Source organism: Sycon ciliatum, chromosome 5 (genome assembly GCF_964019385.1).
Source record: "Sycon ciliatum chromosome 5, ocSycCili1.1, whole genome shotgun sequence".
In the NCBI taxonomy this organism is placed as follows: domain Eukaryota; kingdom Metazoa; phylum Porifera; class Calcarea; order Leucosolenida; family Sycettidae; genus Sycon; species Sycon ciliatum.
In genome coordinates this window covers 1467174-1487105 of record NC_088647.1, presented here as the reverse complement: position 1 = coordinate 1487105, position 19932 = coordinate 1467174, and the positions used below count along the sequence as shown (strand labels likewise).

The 19932-nt window shown below is 48.9% G+C and overlaps 3 protein-coding genes across 4 annotated transcripts; 2 read left to right on the top strand and 1 right to left on the bottom strand.

Moving 5' to 3' along the window:
- Positions 1-340: 340 nt before the first annotated feature.
- Positions 341-17239, top strand: LOC135817127 (uncharacterized). Of its 2 annotated transcripts, XM_065330247.1 has the most exons (3): positions 341-1064; positions 3699-4184; positions 9606-17239. In XM_065330247.1, exons 2-3 carry the CDS (start codon positions 3720-3722, stop codon positions 16593-16595), a joined length of 7455 nt encoding a protein of 2484 aa, XP_065186319.1. In that variant the 5' UTR covers positions 341-1064; positions 3699-3719; the 3' UTR covers positions 16596-17239. The 2 variants fall into 2 exon arrangements, with proteins under 2 accessions (XP_065186319.1, XP_065186320.1); XM_065330248.1 differs by lacking the exon at positions 341-1064 and having other exon boundaries at positions 2871-4184.
- On the bottom strand, positions 2446-2955 carry LOC135816512 (cleavage stimulation factor subunit 2 tau variant-like). The gene has a single exon (XM_065329708.1). The coding sequence runs from the start codon at positions 2953-2955 to the stop codon at positions 2446-2448; it is 510 nt and encodes a 169-aa protein (XP_065185780.1).
- Positions 4449-6621, top strand: LOC135817126 (uncharacterized). Its single transcript, XM_065330246.1, has 2 exons — positions 4449-4668; positions 4760-6621. Exons 1-2 carry the CDS (start codon positions 4562-4564, stop codon positions 6435-6437), a joined length of 1785 nt encoding a protein of 594 aa, XP_065186318.1. The 5' UTR covers positions 4449-4561; the 3' UTR covers positions 6438-6621.
- Positions 17240-19932: the final 2693 nt, after the last annotated feature.

Sequence of the window (19932 nt, the reverse complement as noted above, 5' to 3'; positions counted from 1 at the left end):
GATTGACAGCATGAAACATTTGTGAACTTTATCAAATACTAATTTTGAACTAGTAGTATTGACTATTGGGTTATAATTATATTACCATTTCAGAATACTTGTAGCTAGCACTGCATGTGGTGCCGCACCTGTCCACATGATGATTGTTATGTCCAACGATGTTTTTGTTGCACTCGGCCCAGTCATTGCCTGGAATATTCATTTTGGGGGGTTTCCCGTGGAGTTCGCAGAGCAGAGTCTGAAGCAGGGAGTCGTAAAAGCCCTGGTCTGAAGTAAAGAAGGCATGGCCCATCGCCCCGGCCGGCCGGCGGCCAGGTTGGTTTCGCTACAACTAACTAACTAACACACTAAGACATCATGCCTACAAAATCAACATGGTCAGGAAAGTGCACAGTCAAATGAATGAAAGATGAGATTTCCCAAGCTGTCAAAGCCAAAGGTTACTTTCGAAAGTTTCGATCGTTTCGAAACTCCGGATTCGACAGAAACCAGCACCAACCAAAACTCAACAACAATATCTAGATTTCTGCACGTCGGAGCAAAGGAGCACCAGAATTAACCGTGACTTCTTCGTCCGAACAGTGGTTCCAAGAACGATAGGGGTCTTAGCTTTATAAAAGTACAAGGCCATTAGCCATCAGTGTCCTAGCAAAGGTAGGACTGGACGGACTCGCGTATCAGTGTTAGAGCGATCTGGATCAGAAGCTCACAACTAACTTGACAAGCGAGCGACAACGACTGGCCATTGCAAAACATCAGTGAGTCTCTGAAACAAGTTCGATCATCCATCGCCGAGTGAAGGTCCGCCTGTACCGTAGTGGCTGTAGCAGTGAGTGCTGCACCCGCAGCCCGTGCTCAGCCTCAAGACAGGTAGGTGCCTGATGTTGCCAACACTCAGGAGAGTACTGGATCAAGTCACACGGCTTCAACGCTGTGCTCCACGCACTGCAAAGGTGCGTGACCTATGCAGTGCACTCGTGGGGGCTGAGCACCAGCTTTTTCCATTATTTTATCGCTGGCTCACACCATCATCTGGCGTAGAACCTCTCATCGAGAGCTGTACGGTAAGTGCCTCTTCCACTCCATACCTGCCTGACCTGCTGACATCATGTTGATGACAACAACTCAGGCTGGTGAGTCTGACTCACCTACATTTTGATCTGGGATAGGACGTCACTATTTCAGTCCAAAAAAACTTGGGAAAAGAGAAGTGATATTTCCACTAAAAACACACACACCTTTGGAAAGCCCATCGCCGAAGGCGATGATAGCTATTAGGCGAGGCAGTAGTTCTTGTGTCGGGATAAATCATTCGGACGGCGAAAGACACACACACACACACACACACACACACACACGTACACACACACGTACACACACACGCATGGTGCCCGGTAGACAAAGGTGCCCATAACTTGCAGGTCCGGATAAGATAGATCTGAGTGTTCAGGGTTCTAGCCTACAGCCTGTTTGAGCGCGTTCCTGTCACTCGAGTTGAACCTTTGAAACTTTGAGTTGAGCCTTGGTGTCAAAGTTGTAGTCTGCAGGCACGGTGACCCGGCAGGCGACTGGGGTACGCATGAGAACTTGGCCACTTATTTAACCATGTTCGATTGGGAATAAGAGCCGAACGCTGCATCAGCCTTCTCAAACCCAAACCAGTGGACGCGGCGTCCGAAAGACTACGACATATGGGCCAATCGCGTTCATCCGTGCTTTATAAGAACGAAATGATGCTTTTAGTGACATTTTGCGTACAAATCCCCATCTGGCAGGGTGCAGTCAACCAGTTTTGGTGGAAGTACACGAGTTCGATTGGGAATAAAGGAGGAACGGAGTGTCTCAGCTTCCTCGGACCAAGACCTTTCAACTCAGCACCCCGAAGGTCTCTTTACTGCGATTCAAATCGAATTATATGTTACTCCGCTTTTGGGGTTTGTGGAGTCTTATAAACATGTGATACAGTAAGATCGGGCGCCGAAGAACACCTCGCCGAAGAACACCCAGGCTGGAAAACCCGCAAAATTTAAGAACAGTCCAGGCTAGAATTATCAGATTTAAGAACACCAGATCTACATTGTACGTAGATCTACATTGTACATGTATGGGAGGTGAGTACATGTCATGTACACGTGTAAACAGTAACTGCTACATGTACAGTCATTCCCATTTACGACACCCACTAGTTTAGAAGTACTACATTGCACTACATGTACATGTACATGTACATGTACATGACAAACGTCATGACGTCACTCGACTCGCCGCGCGCGCGTGTGAATAAGAACGGTCTGGCTAGAATCAAAAATTTAAGAACTTTCCTAGGCTGCGCTCGAGCCCCTGCGTTCTTCGGCGCCCGATCTTACTGTAGTTCACTAAAATAATGGTAGTGTCGCTGGTGTGCTGTGCTATTTTCCATTATTGTTTATCGTTTGTATGATTCGTTCACAGTAGAGTTAGTGTGATGCACTGTATGCCACCTGACTGCATGTCACCTGACTGCATGTCACCTGACTGCATGCCACCTGACTGCATGCCACCTGACTGCATGTCACCTGACTGCATGTCACCTGACTGCATGCCACCTGACTGCATGTCACCTGACTGCATGTCACCTGACTGCATGCCACCTGACTGCATGTCACCTGACTGTATGCCACCTGACTGCATGTCACCTGACTGTATGCCACCTGACTGCATGTCACCTGACTGCATGTCACCTGACTGCATGCCACCTGACTGCATGCCACCTGACTGTATGCCACCTGACTGTATGCCACCTGACTGCATGCCACCTGACTGTATGCCACCTGACTGTATGCCACCTGACTGCATGCCACCTGACTGCATGCCACCTGACTGTATGCCACCTGACTGTATGCCACCTGACTGTATGCCACCTGACTGTATGCCACCTGACTGCATGCCACCTGACTGCATGCCACCTGACTGCATGCCACCTGGTCACTTCTGTGCTAGTACACAAAGGCACGCAATGAAAACCTTGGCAAATTCCGTTGTGACTCGGAGTTTCATGGCTGAGCCAATCATCAGACAACCATAATGGAATAGGAGGCTGTGCTAGCACAGGCATGCCCTGTGCTGCTGTGAGCTGTTAGCCTAGCTCTGCTCTACCCAATACCAGTACATGATGCTGTGAGCTGTAAGCCTAGCTCTGCTCTAACCAATACCAGTACATACTAATTATAGTGTCAGGGGCGTAGCAGCCGCTCCGGCCGGTCCGGCTTTGGCCGGACCACTTTTTCGCCCGACCACAACCACCATAGTAAAACAATGCCAAAAGTGCCCAGAATGCAGGATTTTGCACCCCAATTTCAAAAAAATTCCGCGGGAGATCCCCCCGGATCCCCCTGGCCGGACCACCGCCAACGGCGGTGCTACGCGCCTGAGTGTGTGGTGTTACCTTGTAGGTCTACTGATACCAGTACATGTACTGTGAGGTGTTGCTCTGGCTCTGTGTTAGTACATGCTGTGTGTTAGTACATGCTGTGTGTTAGTACATGCTGTGTGTTAGTACATGCTGTGTGATTAGTCGACTAGCGTAGTGAACTTTTCTCTTCCAGTTTTGCTGCCACTATAGTCATGGGAATTGCTCCTGTTGACATCACTTTTTCTAATGATGGCGTGTGTTTGTGTGAATGCGTGAATACGTGCATGCACCTGTTTGTGATTCTCAGACTGCCGCCTGATGCACAGCGATGGCTTCAGCCGTTCTTAATTGGCGCGCAGGCGGCCAACCGCAGGGAGGTGGAAGTCACCCACCGGCCGGCAATGCCAGTGGTTATTCACACGCCAGCTATGAACACAACCAGTATGCTGCCCGGTGCAATCCATACCAGGGTGGTGGTATCGAGCTGGAGGTCCTGGAAGATACAGATGATTCCGACAGTGACAGCGATGATCCAGAAGAGTGGTGGTACCGAGAACGAGCTCGCAGAACCTTTAAGCCTCGCAGGCCTCCCAAGCCACCTCAGCCGAAAAAGATCGACTTCAGTCGACGGCGACAGCTTGAAGATGTTACTATGGCGGCCGGCCAAGATAGCTTTGACGTCAGGGAATCTGATGCACATAGCAGCCCCACAGATGATGAGCTTCAGTCACGACCAGAACAGACAGAGCAGCCGAAGCAGCTAAAGCGGCAACAACCTGACAAAGTCGACCAGGTGAGCAGAACTTGAATCACTTTTCCCAATGTTTGGGGTGCATTTTTGGATCCACACAAGACTAATCTCATGCGCTTTACGAATGTGAAATCGCTGTCTCAACCTATCCGAAAAGGCATACCGTCTAAAATTCGTGAATAGTGTGATGTAAAGAGTGCCAGGAACTTTGCTATTGGCATGTGAAACATCCATACACTAAGCTGTAACTGCAGCAAAGTGTAATTAATAATTCCAAATGGCACCTATGCATAAAACATGGCGGCCAGGTCGCCATCGCGACTTCGCACCTTTGTGCGGGGCAACTTGCTCGACGCGAGGCTCTCCTTTGTTTTCAGTCGTTGCAGTGGAAGACAGTTTCGATATTAGTTGACAGGAAGATGGCAGTCAGTCAGGATTTTTCCCAGCTCACCTTGAACCTTCTGAAGGTGAAGTGTGGAGAGTATGGTCTCAAGAAGTCGGGAAAGAAAGCCGATCTAGTTGCGAGGTGAGTTGTTTTCTTCCCACAACAAAATCTTATTTTTTTGAAATTATTTGTGAATCTGAGTTTGTTATTTATCTGCTCGTGTCGTTTACAGACTTGCTCAGCATTTCTCTGAAGGCGACGGTGATGGCAAGGAAGGGCCACCTCCGCCAGCTGCAGCGCTTGCTGTTATTCCCCACGACCCTCTGGATTTTCCTGTTACTGGGTGGCAGCCGATTAAATCTGCGAGTGGAAGGCTACTCTCCCTGTCGTTCTCCATGCAAACTATGGTTTCTTATTTCGTGGACACTATGACCAGCGATGGACCTGCCAAGAATTTCAAAGCGCTTGCTGCCACTGATAGCAAGTCAATTCGTCTGTATCGAGCAGGTTATGTCCAGAAAATCGAACTGATGAAGGCCAACAGCCGTGTGTACTACCGTGCCCGCTGTCAGCCTGAAATGAAGACCAAAGCTGACTACAAACTTCGGCTCGTTGCTCAGTGTGACTCAGGATCTGCCACCAGTGTTGTTGGTGCTCAGTGCACTTGTCCTGCTGGCAAGGGTGTTACTGCCAGTTGCAAGCATATAGCTGCACTGATGTATGGCTTGTCCGAGTTCACTCTGCTTGGGTTTAGTGACGCTCCGACGTGCACGGACATGCTGCAAAAGTGGAACCAGCCTCCTGCAGGTGCAGGTAAAAAGAGTGAGCCCATGCTGGTTCAAGACATGGAGTGGCGTAGAGGTGGCAGTACCACTGACAAATCTGCGCCAAAGAAACGTAAGCATTCTGCTGCAGAAGTACTTGACCCTCGTGCTGTTGCAAAGCGGATGGACTTTGCCCGGCGTGTGGAGGAATACGCCAACTCAACCATTCACTCCAACTCCATCCACCTAGCATTGCCTCTTGTTGCTGGTAGCTCAGGATTTGCTGCTAAGCAGAAGGAGGACAGGTTGCACAGAGCCCAAGCGCAGAAAAAGGAGAGACTGGCTAGGGCAGGGGAACAGAAGGACAAGTGGCAGGTTGAGCACAGCAGATCAGGTGATGTGACACCTGTGCCATCTGACTGCGAGTGGCTAACTGAGGACAAGCAGATGCTGTGGTACGAGTCCAATGTCATACTTACTTGTGAAGAAGCTAATGCCCTGCAAGAAGCCACTGCATCCCAAACAACAAGTGAACTCTGGAGGAATGAACGAAAGAAGCGTATTACAGCTTCCATTGCCCATACTGTAGCTCATCGACGACCTCAGACTGACCCGTCATCCCTCATAAAAACTATCATTGATCGGCCGGCGTTTACCACTCCTGCAACCAGATGGGGGATTGATCATGAAGAAGAGGCACGATGTGCCTACGTAGCCCACCAAGCCAAGTCTGGCAAGCTGATAGATGTTGTTGCATGTGGCTTATTTGTGCATGCTGATGAATGCTGGTTTGGTGCCAGTCCCGATGGCATTGTTAGGGATGGTGATACATCACTTTTGCTCGAGATTAAATGCCCGTTTGTTGCTAGAGACCAAAGTCTAGCAGAGGTAGCTGGGTCTACTGCATCATTTTGTTTGTCCAACAAGGATGGTGTGCTTTCTCTCAAAACAACACATGCCTACTATACACAAGTGCAAATGCAGCTCTTTGCTGCAGGCCTTCAATTTTGTGACTTTGTAGTGTGGTCTCCCTGCAATGATCTTTTTGTTGAGCGCATTTCATTTTGTGAAGTGCATGTCAAGAAAACTCTCGCAGCTTGCCGAACATTTTATTTTGATCATGTTCTCCCGAAACTGGCTCTGTGATCAAGTTTCTTGGTAATAGATATATTCCTCGTCATCTGAGATGACCATTGCTCACTTTGCTCCAGTTCCTGTAGTCTTGACTGTTTACATTCTTCCCTGATTTGTGGCAATCTTTTCTTCTGTAAGTGTGTCTGAACTGTTCTATACGCTGCACTTTATGTTCTTTATTATAGCTTTTTCTGTTCTGCCCTGTTCTGTAGCTCCTTGATATAAACGCCGTGATTAGATGGTGGATAGTTCCATCAGCTACCGGCTTCCTGCATTTGTACATGATTAGGTAGTGTTGTATACATGTACCCAAGACAGTGGAACTCTGCTGTAAACAGTGCGTTATAGTAAATTATACTGCCATTACTGGTAACCACTACAAAAAACGGCACGTACAACTGGTTTACAATAGCTCGCCATTCCGTGTTACAACAGAGTTCAAAAAGGCATGAACGTTACATGAGTATTCGTATTTACTTCAAAGTAAGCGGCACTTGCAGCAGTCACAGGCCACATTTCCTACCTGGTGAACAGCACAAACAGACAAATAGGAGCATCACTACTTCTACTTCGAAGTACGAAGTCCTGAGTGAAATAAGCATCATTGTGTAGGGGCACCATTACTCACAACATAACACAAAGAAAAGAGGGGAAGAAAATACCGAGGCCACGTAGGAATATCGGCATGCGCAAAAAGCTTTCAACAGAGCGGCCTGGTCATAAAGCAAGAATTACATAGACGCCCATCTTCATCATCATTCTGACACATATGGTGGTAGCGTGAGTTACAAGACCTACAAACTCTAAGAAGTGGGCCATCTGAGCGCTTGCAAAACAAACATACGGGAGTGGTCACATAGGCAGCAGCGGCTACAGAAGAAGATGGCACGCTGATAGCAGCAGCAGTAGCAGCTACAGGAGATGGCACGTTCGTAGCAGCAGAAGTAGCAGCTACAGCAGATGACAACTTGGTAGCAGCGGAAGCAGCAGCAGAAGCAGTAATGGCAGGTGAAAGAAATGTGCCAGCTGAAACAGCCACTGCAGAAATGTTTGCATCTGGTGATATCTGGGCAACTTCTGCAGCAGAGGAAAAGTGTGCAGACTGTGTCGATGGCTTACTAACAGGCGGAGGTACCAGGGGCTCCATGTAGTTAGTGAGGAATGCACACACAAATATGATCTGCTCAGCCAAAGGGCACAACACGGAAGATAAGAAGTGAGTTATCCTGAAGTTCTTGATCCTTTCCATTGCTCTCTCCACATGAATACGCACGCTAGCAATACGCCGAGTTTCGATCACCTCTTCTTCATCAAGCTGATCTCGAGAACCAAGAAACGGGGGTATGTTGAGATCGACACCCTCCGGTAGCAGATCGGCAATGTCGAAACCACGGTCGGCCATGATGGCATCACCCTTCTCCATCAACTTCATTAGCCCACTTCGCTTTGTCAGTTTCTTATCAGAAATGCGCCCGCCATAAAGAGGAGACAGAAACGATATTGCACCGGTAGGTGTCACACCAACTAACAGTTTGAAAGTGTTCCTGTTTTTGTAATTCGACCAGGTGGCTGCTTGTACAGTTGGGTTGGCTGGCTTCTCAATGGGAAACTCTGTTGCGTCAATAATTACCCGGGTGCGTGGGTACTTGTCTTTGAAGACGTCGGGCATGTAGCGATCAATCAGAGCCCGGCTCGGCCAAATGTCCACTTCTTTCATAGAGAAGTACATGCAACGAATGTACGTTGAAAATATTCGGGACACCGTGGATTGATCTATTCCGAATCGCAGTGCTAAATCTGACTCAGGGAAAGCATGCCGAAGTTTGACAAGGGTCAATAGCAACTCGTCTTCATACGCCAATGCTCTTCGTCTGCCACGGCTGTCCTGGCCAAGGAAATCAGTTGGCACTTTAGTAGCAAAGCACATGTCTTGACATCCACACCGCAACTGATCCAGCAACAAGTCAAACGCCAGAGAACTCAGGCCCGTGTAAAACAGTACAATCTTGTTGTCATGTCGGATGTTCGAGTAATGGAGTTGGCATTTACGCAAAGCTTCTTCCGATTCATCCAAATTGTACAAGGCCTGCTCCAACTGGGACCGCAACTTAGCCACTTGTGCTTCCAAAGTCTTTATTTTGTTCTCTTGGAGAACGGGAACTTCACCATAATCATGGTCAGCTAAAAGTGTTGCAGCCTCAGGCACCGATTCATCTGTGACTGGTAAATCAACATCGTCATCAATATCAATCGCTTCAACGGGTCGACTGACTTCGCCTGTCGAAACACGGCTCTTCCTCTTCACTACGACGGCTTTGTCCAAGAAACGGGAAGGTGGCTCGTCCTCCGTCACAGGTCGACCACCAGGAAAGTGCACCCCACAGACATACGAGTTTCCAGAAAGAGGAGTGTTGACTCTTGGTATTTTGGCAAGCCACTCGGCCCTGATATGCCGGCGTCGATCCGAATCTTTAGGCAAACGATGAAAAGATACAGCTTTACAGACCTCTGCTGTTCCTCCGCAGCCAACACGAGCCAGGTCTGATCCACATAGACGACGCTTCCCAAACACTTTTCGTCCTTGCGAGTTCGCATCATCAGACTCAAACAAACCAAACTTGCAGCTGCTTTTACGATTTGAGCAGCCAGGGACGATACAATGAGCGTTGCTTGGCATGATTGTGTCAGCTGCTTACTGATCTCTAACTAACTTGCTACTTATACACAACAGCAAACTGTGACAACCCTTGCCTTCCAAGAAGGAAATAAATGTCTTGCTTTGAGTTTGATTCTTCACCAACACAAAGGAAAAAAAATTGTACATTGTACTTCAGCCTCAGCAAACGCGAAGCAGGTACGTAGGGCTCTACGATCATCAGAGTTTCCACGCGTGCATGCATGAGACTGCATGCTGCGCTGCGTGGTGCAAGTACAGTGTCGAGGTCGTGAAGTTGCCCCGCACAAAAAACCGCGGGAAAATTATGCATAGGTGCCATTCTACTTTTCAGTGTGATTTTCAGACTTAGCTGGTCGATAGAATTTTTAAAATTTTAATAATGTCGCTTGATTGAGTGCTTTGAGATGACCGTCAACCTGTGCCCTGGAAGTGTGCAGTGAGTCATTATCCAGTATATTCTAATGCAATATCTCTGTGATTGTTTCTTCTTATGTTGCTTGCAGTTGGAACGATCTTTCAAAGCAGCACCTGCTAGAAAGGCCAAGCCGTGGGCACTGCAAATAGCCAAGGAAAGTGGAAAGACAATGCTCACCATGAAGCGTCCTGAACAGGAGGACGGGAAACGCCGCTGGAAAACGGGCATTGTTGCACGCGTCATACCTGATAAATCAATCGGTTTCATTCAGCCACAGCAACAGTCGGAAGACGACAACAGTTCGCTCGATATGCGGTCCGACAACGATGTCTTCTTTCACTTTACCCGTGTGAAGCTGGACGCAATCGCCGGCATGTCTCTCTCGCCTTCCGACGTAGTAGAGTTCAAGCTCGAGGAGACGAGAAAGAAACAAGTGCAAGCCCAAAACGCACGAGCATCAGAAGTAACCGTGACTGCCATCAACTGCACGTCGGAGCAGTTCATAAGCTGGCTAGATGAGTTGTGCAGCCTGGTAAAGGCGGACGACAGAGTGACGGCTGTACGATATCTCAACGCTCACCTAATATGGAAGACAATGTTGAATCAGTCAATCAGCGACAGAAACTGGGCCAACATCTTGGCTGGCAGAATCATTAAAACACTTCTCGACCTGAAAGACTTCCTCAGCGCGATGCCCAACGTCTTCAAAAACTTGACTGCTGCAATAAGCAAGTGTACATTCTTCAATCCACTCACTGGAGCATTGTTGGGGTACATGCAGCAAAGTTACCCGGATTGGCAGTTACTTGAAGACTTTCTCCTGGCACTGTGCACCGCAGACAACAGCCTGCTACAGCTTGTTGTGCCATTGGTCAGAAAGATGGTGGATATGCCATCATACCCACAGGACCGTGTGAAGAAATGCCTACTGAAGTTTCTACAATGTATGGTTGTCACGACAACTGACAATGATCCGGAGACATGTTCATGGAGCAACTTGCCGCTTGCGCCGACCAGCACTGAGCTGACTGGTCAGCTTATCACCACGGCAACTGGAGAATGGTCAGCCACAGCGTACACTGGTCCAGCTCTCCCGGTTGTTCGTCGTCATGGCAACTACAAATCAGTTGATGATTATCTTGACACTTACTTCCGGCTGCTGCGAGAGGACTGCTTTGCTGCACTGAAAACCGGCGTACAGAACCTGCTTCAAGGAAAGCTAGACATCCGTGACATGAACGTTTACTACCAGGTGAAGCTAGATGCAATGGAATCGCTTGTAAAAGACAAGAACAAGAGGCGCCAACGTGGTATCGGTCAGAGCAGCTCGGGATTCTCCCTTGGGATCAGAGTGAAGCCTGTACGTCCTGTCAAGGACTGGCAGAAGACAAGTGCCCTGATGTATGGCAACCTGGTGTGCATCACGACCGACGGTTCGTTCAGCAATCCGCTGTGGGCTACTGTACGCAGCAATGCCAATATGGCCACGGAGGGTATTCTGCTGGTGGACCCGTGCACTGATATCAACGGTAGTGACATGGCAGAGTTTATCAGCAGAATGAGAAGTGCCTCACCTCACACCACGCTCATGTTGGAGTCCCCAGCTTACTACAAAGCCTATCAACCTGTGCTACTCTGTCTTCGGGATATGACTTCCGAGGACATTCCGTTCACCGAGGAGATTGTTGACTGTCTTAAAGATACCGAGTATCCTCCCGAGTATCTGGATACACACGCCATCTCAGAGGAAGCTGGTGACGCACAGAGTGACACTAAGAAGAAGCGTGAAATCTCGTTTGACCCGACATGTCTTTACAAGCCATTGCCAAACGAAGATGCTGACAAGGAGGAGTCGGCCAGCAGCAGCACTGCAATCAGGAATGATGCAGAACCACTCGCCGTTCAGAAAAGTTCGGAGTTGGGGGGTGTGGTGGCCGCACCTAGCCTGCAAGAAAGCTGTGCTGTTGCGAGTATTAACCATACCAGTAGCAAAGCAGACATGCTCAGCGCACAGCACAAGCCTGATACACGGACAAGGCTACTGGACACCGCCCGCCAGCTGGAAAGCAGCAGTGATGGGATGTATCATCGACAATGGGGGATTTTCTCCTCGGCTGTTTCGGCACTACGGGGTCCTCCAAGCATGACTCTGCCGGATGTGCTCAATCTGTTGGAGGATGATGATGCAGACCTTTGCGTTGACCTGTCACAGCGCAAAGCAATAGCACATACATTGAGGCATCGTCTAGCACTGATCCAAGGTCCGCCCGGTACAGGCAAGACGTACATTGGCATTAAGTTGGTTCAGCTCTTGCTGACAGCGTCGAGCTTGAAGCAGAAGGTCTTCCTGGTCCTCACCTACAAGAATCATGCCCTGGATGAGTTCCTACTCGCCTGCATGAAGTTTATGAGAGTTGTGCGTGCCGGTGGTCGATCCGATAATGAAGCACTGGAGTCACGCAACATCAACCGAATCCGTGTCGTGGCAGGACATAGCGAACATGAACGAATTGGCAAGCGAAAAGCAGCTAATGACTTACAGGGCATTGTTCAGGAGTTGTCTGACGCCACGCACTTCTCCGTACACGGTTTTCTGACCTATGCCAGTCCTACGCAGATCATGAAGCTGCTGTTTGGTGTGAAGAAAGACCGCTTGAGCAATGCCGATTACATGAAGCTGAGTGGCATATTCCCGAAGGGTGACCTAGATGAATGGCTACTCGGCGTTGACCAGTCCGCTCTACTGCATCTTGTACAGCTGGCACTCGCAATGTGGCTTCCCGGCCAACAAATCTTCGACCAATTACGCCAGACAATGGAATCATCCCAAGCGAATGCGACGGGAACAGCCCAGTTTACTCCAGTGCAGACTCAGAAAAGCGCAGGTGAAGCTGAATCCAGCGAGGATGACGAGGAACGAAAGGAAACCCTGCAACATCGCAAAGGCGGCAGAGCAAAGGAGGATCCTGTACGCCTGGTCTACTGGGATGTCATCCATGATGCTTGGCCTAGAGAGATTCCGGGTATGGAAGGTCAGGCACACCAAGTAGCCACAGAATTGACGTCAGCTCTTGAAGATGATGTGTGGCGGTTGGACGGCATTCGCAGGGCGATATTTGTGCAGCATATCATCTCGTTGCGCAAGCAGGACTGCCGAAGAAGACTCGAGCAGGCAGTGTACCAGTTCACACACTGCAGCGAGCAATTGCGCCTTCATACAGCCTTAGAGAAAGCACAGCACCTGAAGGAAACAGGCGCCATCATGCTTGGAATGACAATCACTGGTGCATCCATGAACCATGAGCTTCTCGCTGCACTCAAGCCTAGTGTTGTCATTGTGGAAGAAGCTGCTGAGGTACTTGAACCACAGATTGTTGCTGCTCTTGGTCCATGGGTTCAACACTTGATCATGATCGGAGATCACAAGCAGCTACGACCATCCGTTGAGTCGTACACTCTGGTTAAAGATCACCACTTTGATATTTCAATGATAGAACGACTGCTCAATAACAAGATGCCACATGGATTGCTGCTGACACAGAATCGCATGCGACCAGAGTTCAGTAAACTTCTTCTGGATATCTACCCAGATTACAAGGACAACCTGTCAGTTGTGTCGCAGAACAAGGTCCCGGCGTGTATGGCTGACTCGATGTTCTTCTGGCACCACACGCACAAGGAAGACAAAAGCAGGAGCGTTGAGAACAGAGAAGAAGCAGAGATGGTCGTTCGTCTTGCACTCTGGTTTGTTCAGCAGGGTTATGATCCCGCGGATGTCACAATTCTCACACCGTATCTAGGACAGACAAGACGGGTGCGACGCCTTATGCAGGACAGTCTTTCTTCGGTGTTTGACATTCAAGATCACCCTGATTTCATCGCGGAAGTTATGGAAGAGGAATCACTTCTCCAAGATGCAAGAGGTGAGAAGAAGCCTCTACAGCCGACTGCAGAGCAAATCAACAAGGCAAGAGACCGCCACAGCGTGCAGGTGCACACAATCGATCGTTACCAAGGTGATGAGAACCAAATCGTGATTGTATCACTGACCAGGTCTAACCCGGAAGGCAAGATTGGATTTCTGGATCAGCTGAATCGACGCTGCGTTGCACAATCGCGGGCCAAGTGTGGCATGTACTTTGTTGGCAACTTTATGACCGTGCAAGCATCAGCTAATTGGAAGTTCTTGCTGAGTGGTTTGCAGGAGAAAAGCCTGGTGTCTCCAATCCTGCAACTGGCTTGCCAGAAACATCCCTCTGCTTCGGTTAAGGTTAAGTCAGCTAAGGACATCCCAATCAACAGGAACGATTTCTGCGACGAGCCATGTGGGATTCTAATGCCGTGCGATGTGCACAACTGTCAACGCCGTTGTCAACCATGGCACCCGCACAAGATTTGCCGCCAGCAAGTGGATTTCGAGTTCAGTGTATGCGGCCACGCTTCAACCAAAGAGTGCTACCAGCCAGAGAGTGCCTTGAAATGCACCAGCCCAAAGCAGTTCATATGCCCGGGTTCAAACTGCACCAAGGTGTACGTACGACAATGCCATGATGTTGCCGCGGAAGATGAAATATCATACCGATGCAAAGAAACAGTTACCGTGACATTGCCATGCCAACACAAGGCAACCAAGGTGTGCAGCGCCAGAGACCCTCCATGCGAGTTTCCATGCAGCAAGACTCTGGAGAAATGCGGTCACATCTGCTCAGCTCTGTGCGGTGCAAACTGCAAGTCAGTGCCTTGCAAGGAGTGTGAAAGAATTGAACGCCAGCGTCAGGAAGACAAGCGCAAGGAGCTGGAAAGTGAAGTGGCACGACTGCAAACATTGCAGGAAGAGGAGAATTTCAAAATGTCCAGTCCTGATCAGGCTGTTGGCCAGCTTATGAAAACAGACGACTCAGGGATCAGAGAGATCCGTCAAGCCAGCATCAATTTGCTGGACAAGACCATGAAGAAAGAAAGACAGCCACAAATCACCAACGTCCAAGAGATCCGCAATCGCAATATAGAGATTTCCCAGCACGAAGAACGGATGAAACTGAAGACTGTGACTGGGGACAGTCAAAGATTACCAATCAGCGTACAAGATCCCAATGTTTTGGCCGTACTTGTACAAGATGGATGTGCTAAGATGAAACAAACAATTGGTTCGCAATCCGTGTGGACAGTCCCTAGTGCAGAATGTTTCTCGCTGGAAGATGTGTCCGGTCGAACAAGCAATTACATTGTCTGGTGTGATGTCTATCTGGGTAAGACCCAGGAGTTCCAAACTCTCCCCAGCACACTGCCAAGCGAGGAGGAGCGTGAGTTTGATTCTTGCTTCATCAAGAGTGCCAACGGCGCCGGTGGATACTATTGTCTATTCGAATGCAATCTGATCCGACCTCGCTATGCTGTTGAATTCAAGTGCAAAGCACTTGCAAGCGTTCTGAACACAGCACTGGAGAGCAAGTCCATGCATAGTGGAGAGTTTGAACGCATGACCGTCGAACCAAGCAGAGGTGTGCTGCAGGGTGACCAGGCAACTGTGATGAACATGGCAACCAGTGCATTCTTCAAGCAACAGAAGAGTGCAGACCAGATGAAGATCACCAGAGTGACATACTATGTGCAGCCAGAGCTGGTGGAGAAGTTTATTGCTTTCCAGGAGACGTTGAAGGAGAGGAAAACTAAGAGTGAGCGTGCAGCAGTTTGGGCCTTTCACACCACCGACGCGAAGAATGTGGAAAGTATCATGGAGAAGAACTTTGATCTTCAGCGGGTCGGTAAAGCAACGCGTCACCGAGGCAAGTTTGGTTCCGGTATATACTTCTCCGAGTATCCAGACTACAGTCTTCGCTATGGTGGATATCAGAAAGCACTGCTGCTGTGTCAAGTTCTTCCTGGCAAGGAATATCACTGCAAAAAGATCTCATCTGGAGGAAGTGTGGAGGAGGGTTACGACAGTCATGTGTATGCTGCTGATAAGCAGGGTTACGGCAAAGAGCTGTGCTTCTTCGATGTGGACCAGATTCTACCCCTCTTCCATGTGGAGTTTGACAAGGTTTGGCCACATAACAACCAGCCCAAACAGAACTATCATCAGCAGCTTCCACCTCCTCCTGCTCATGCCAGTCCAGCAATGTATGGCCCAGGTAACTCTTATTCAGGACGCAAGACAGCTGCTGGTCACCATAACATCGCTAGTATGGATGCGCCACCATCGTTTGCCAGCGGAGAGAACGCTATGCACACGGGCATGGCTGGACTGAATACGTCTTCAGGATATGCTGCTGGTCACAATCCCGTCGCACCTTTTGTCACTGACACCAGCGTGGTGTCTTCGTTCTCTCAATATCCAGGAGCACATCTGAATGCAGCAAATGCAGCAACAGGAGCTACGGCTGCTGGCTCGAGTTTTCCAACACTTTCTGGCGCAGCTGAGGAGACTAACCCTGCAGTCGAGTCTCAGCAAACATCCAGGCAGTCATTTCCAGGTGATTGCCAAGTTTCTAAAGATGGGTGGTGGGATGATGGTCTTGAGTCTGGCACTCTGCCCAGTACAGTGCGTGACGCAAACCAGCAGCAACTTGCACGTCCAGCCAGCATTGCTGATGGGCGTCATGGCGCCAGCCCAGGTGTTACTGCTGCTAGTGCGTCTGCTGCAACAGGCCGTGGTGGTCATGTCAGTACAGGACCTGGCAAGAGTGGATACGGTCGAGGACCTAATTGTGGTGGTTATGGCCAGGGAATAAACCATGATGGCGATCGATATGGACGAGGTGGCGGAAGTTTCGGAAGTCGTGGTGGGTTCGCTGGTACGGATAGTCGCGCTGGTCAAGCTGGTTGGCAGAGCAGCCGTGTAGGTGGTGGAGGTAGTGGTGGTGACTGGCGCAGTGGTGGTCGTGGCAGTCAGAGTGCTTACAGCAGCACCAGCCAAGGCTACACAGACAGATGGGGCGGCGGTGGTGGTGGAGGTCACAGCACACATTCTGCAAGTCAAGCCGATGGCACTTCAGGCAACCGAAGTGTCGGTGCCGGTGTCGGTGGGTATCGAGGTGGTGCTAATTGGACACGATGGCAGAATAAGAAATACTAGAATGAGCTAGGTGCAGTGGCTCAAGTGAGTACACGACGACGCTCACTAATTCCAGGAGACATTGTGCTTGGTTTATTTCCCATTTTCAACAGCACTCCTGTTTCTTTCCGGTGATTTAACGTTCTGCATTATTTGCGCTTATCTCTGTGAGACCCATGATTGGACGTGTTCACGGATACAGCCGGGCGGTATGTTATGGTGTCCACGGCTAAGCACATGTAAATTACACTATTGTCGGCTCAGAGGTTTGCCACATGTCTTTTCCCATCGCTCGCTGCACGTACATGTACTTTTCTTCTTCTGTTGGCTGTCGTTGTTGCAGTCTAGTTTGTGCTTCAACTGCTAAATCAGAGCACACAATTCCTTTTAAATCAGAGCGGTTTGATCTAGGACTGATTACTCTGCCTGGTCAGCGTGATGGTAAATGACTGCATGCCATTGTTTATTGCACTGCATTGACGGTGTTCCAAGACATCATGTTCTCGATCTGAGGACAGTTGCTTGCTTGTTTCTATACCATTCCATCACACAACTATTGTTGTGCCTGCATTTCTCATTGATACATACCCACTGCATGCCGGCTGTCCAATAGTTCTGCGGCGGCATTATTTGATATTCCAAGACCACCGGAAACGGATCTTTGATACTGTAGTGCTCAGATAGACTGGTGCCGGGCAGGCATGGGAGACTGCCAGGAGACGAGTGACTGACATGCAGGTGGGAAGAACTGTGATCAATATCAAAGGAGTCGTGCAAGAATATTTCAAACGGAGAGAACTTCTTCAAAGGTGTAGCAGTTAGAAGATCCAAAAAAGATGATAAAAATTAATGAGTTTGATGACGTAATTCCTTGGAATTGTGACTAATAAAAATAGACCAATCTTCCAAACAGTAAGAATGTATAAAAGGGTATTAGCAAACTTAATAATGACCTGGACTTTTTATCAAACGACTGTAGGGCACAAGCAGTTTGTAAGAGACATCTGCATCCTCTGTACTTGCTAAAAGGTCTTCGAAGACGTGTACAGCTTCTGTCTTTGCTCATAAATGCCCATACATACATGCTCGCTACACTGTAACAGCCAGTCAAATGTAGAGTAAGCATACATCATGGCTAAAGCCTGTACTAGCCTGTACTAGCCTGTAGAAGGCTTCAATGGCCAACATTGTCCAGAGAAAATACTAGTTTTAAAATGAGCAAAACAATGCATGAACTAGCACATAATGTAGCAGAAATTCAAATGCAGTACTAGCAAATCGTCCCAGCGGAGAACATCAGAAGTATGATCAGATAGTGCGCCGGAGAGGCATACTCGCACCTATGGTGTAACTAAGCAATCACAGTGCCTGTGACATGATACTGGTCAGAGGCAATTGCTACACTCTGCAGAAGCACTGGCCACAGACTATAATTCACATCACCCGCAGTCCATAGCTCAATCCAGCTAGCCCCGCAGTCAGGGAGAAAATGCCTCAATAATTTCTACTACACAACAGCTAGCGAAATCGAGGTAGCAACTGCGACAAAATAGTTTCTTATAATATTACAATATAAGTGATTACTGTGGTTACGAGTTTGTAAGAAAAATTGATTGGATTTAGGCTGAAATCTTGAACTATGCAGCAGCTGAGTAATCACCTGTACATGTTATGATCATGGTCTCCATGGCAATGATCACATGACGGCGGCAACAGTAGGTGCTGGGCACACGTGAATATGACTGTCAGCAGGGACGGTAACTCACAAACCACCACCACCACTAGCACTGGCATCAGGGACGGGGAACTCACAAACCACCACCACCACTAGCACTGGCGGCAAAGTCATCGCAGCTGCTAGTATGATTCAGTCTGCTTGTCCACCAGCACCAGCAGCAGAAAGACCAGCACTCAGTTACAGCACCAGCAGCACCAACACCAGCACAAGCAGCACCACCGCAGCAGCAGTATCACCACCGCAGCAGCAGTATCACCACCGCAGCAGCAGTACCACCACCACCAGCAAGCATTTCGGTATGTACGTGTACATAGCATGGTGGACCGCAACACTCCTAGACTATCATGGTCACATTCAGTGCCGGCCGACATAGGGTGTGTGGTCCGGTGTGATTGTAGTTACCAAGGACAATCTCCACTAGAACGCGTGTTTCCATGGCAAAAATGACGCAGCCGAGGTTCCCGATCTCTATCGTCATGGGAAAACCAGTTTTGATTTCCCCAGGTACTGTTGTCATAGTGATTGGGCCTGGCGCCATAATCTGAATTCCTTTCCCGGTGTGGGTCTCGGTGTGTTTCTCGGTGCGGGTCTCGGTGTCCGTTTAGGTGTGGGTCTTCGTAGGTGTCTTGCTGTGTGTCTTGTCGTGCATCTCGCTGTGCACCTCAGTGCGTGTCTTGGTATGATCTGCTGCGCGGGTCCTCTCTGAAAGAGGACGAGTGCGAGTAGGCATGGCGCAATGGACCACCACTGGCACCAGTTACCATGGTAACGTGACCACCTGCCGGACCTCTTCTGCCAGGTCTTTCTCGCTGTCTCCTGGAGGACGCTGTTCCATGACTCGGCATATACTGAGTTTGGATTCTGGACTGGTCGTCATCACTCTGTTTGCCACGGTGATTACTCCTCCCAGGAAGTGAGTCTCTTGAAAGTTTGGATGATAGACCAATGGGCAAGCTGTTGTCTCCACTGGCATAACCTTCGCATGCTGTCCACCCGGGATTCGTATTATTACGTCCATCAACATCAACGTTCCGACTGCCATGCTGTGGTCCTGGATGTGCTGATGATCGCTGTACCAGTTTCGACTGAGGGCTATGTGCTTTCTTTTACAGTGAACTCCACATGGAAAAGTGGCAGAATCTGGTCAACATCGAAGAAGCACAGCTCTTTGCCGTATCCCTGATTACCGGCAGCATAGACATGGCTGTCGTAACTAGCCCTTGGCGGATTATGCCGGCATATTATTTGGCCTAATCCTGGGATTTCGTGCAAAAATTATGCTACGGCATAAAACGGATTCCAACGTGTAAGGTCGGCATAATCTTTCGGTTTAGACAAAAATTATGCTTAGGGGCATAATACAGCTTTGTCAGAAAGCCTGCAGATGTTTGTTTTTTAAATACCCCAATTACGACTCCTTGTCATAGCCCTTGGCGGATTATGCTGGCATAATATTTGGCATAATCTTGGGATTTCGTCAAAAAATTATGCTCCGGCATAATAAATTATTATACGGATTCCAACGTGTAAGGTCGGCATAATCTTTCGGTTTAGACAAAAATTATGCTTAGGGCATGGCCGTGTGTGTATGCGTGGTTTCTCAATCCTCTATGTACAGCG

What these genes read in the sequence shown, in the direction of transcription:
- LOC135816512 (XM_065329708.1), bottom strand. Translation starts at nt 2,955, where the DNA reads ATGCAGTCAGGTGGCATGCAGTCAGGTGGCATGCAGTCAGGTGGCATA.
- LOC135817127 (XM_065330247.1), top strand. Translation starts at nt 3,720, where the DNA reads ATGGCTTCAGCCGTTCTTAATTGGCGCGCAGGCGGCCAACCGCAGGGA. An exon ending in AACCTGACAAAGTCGACCAG is followed by an intron (nt 4,185 to 9,605) that starts GTGAGCAGAACT and finishes TGTTGCTTGCAG; the next exon opens with TTGGAACGATCTTTCAAAGC.
- LOC135817126 (XM_065330246.1), top strand. Translation starts at nt 4,562, where the DNA reads ATGGCAGTCAGTCAGGATTTTTCCCAGCTCACCTTGAACCTTCTGAAG. An exon ending in AAAGCCGATCTAGTTGCGAG is followed by an intron (nt 4,669 to 4,759) that starts GTGAGTTGTTTT and finishes TGTCGTTTACAG; the next exon opens with ACTTGCTCAGCATTTCTCTG.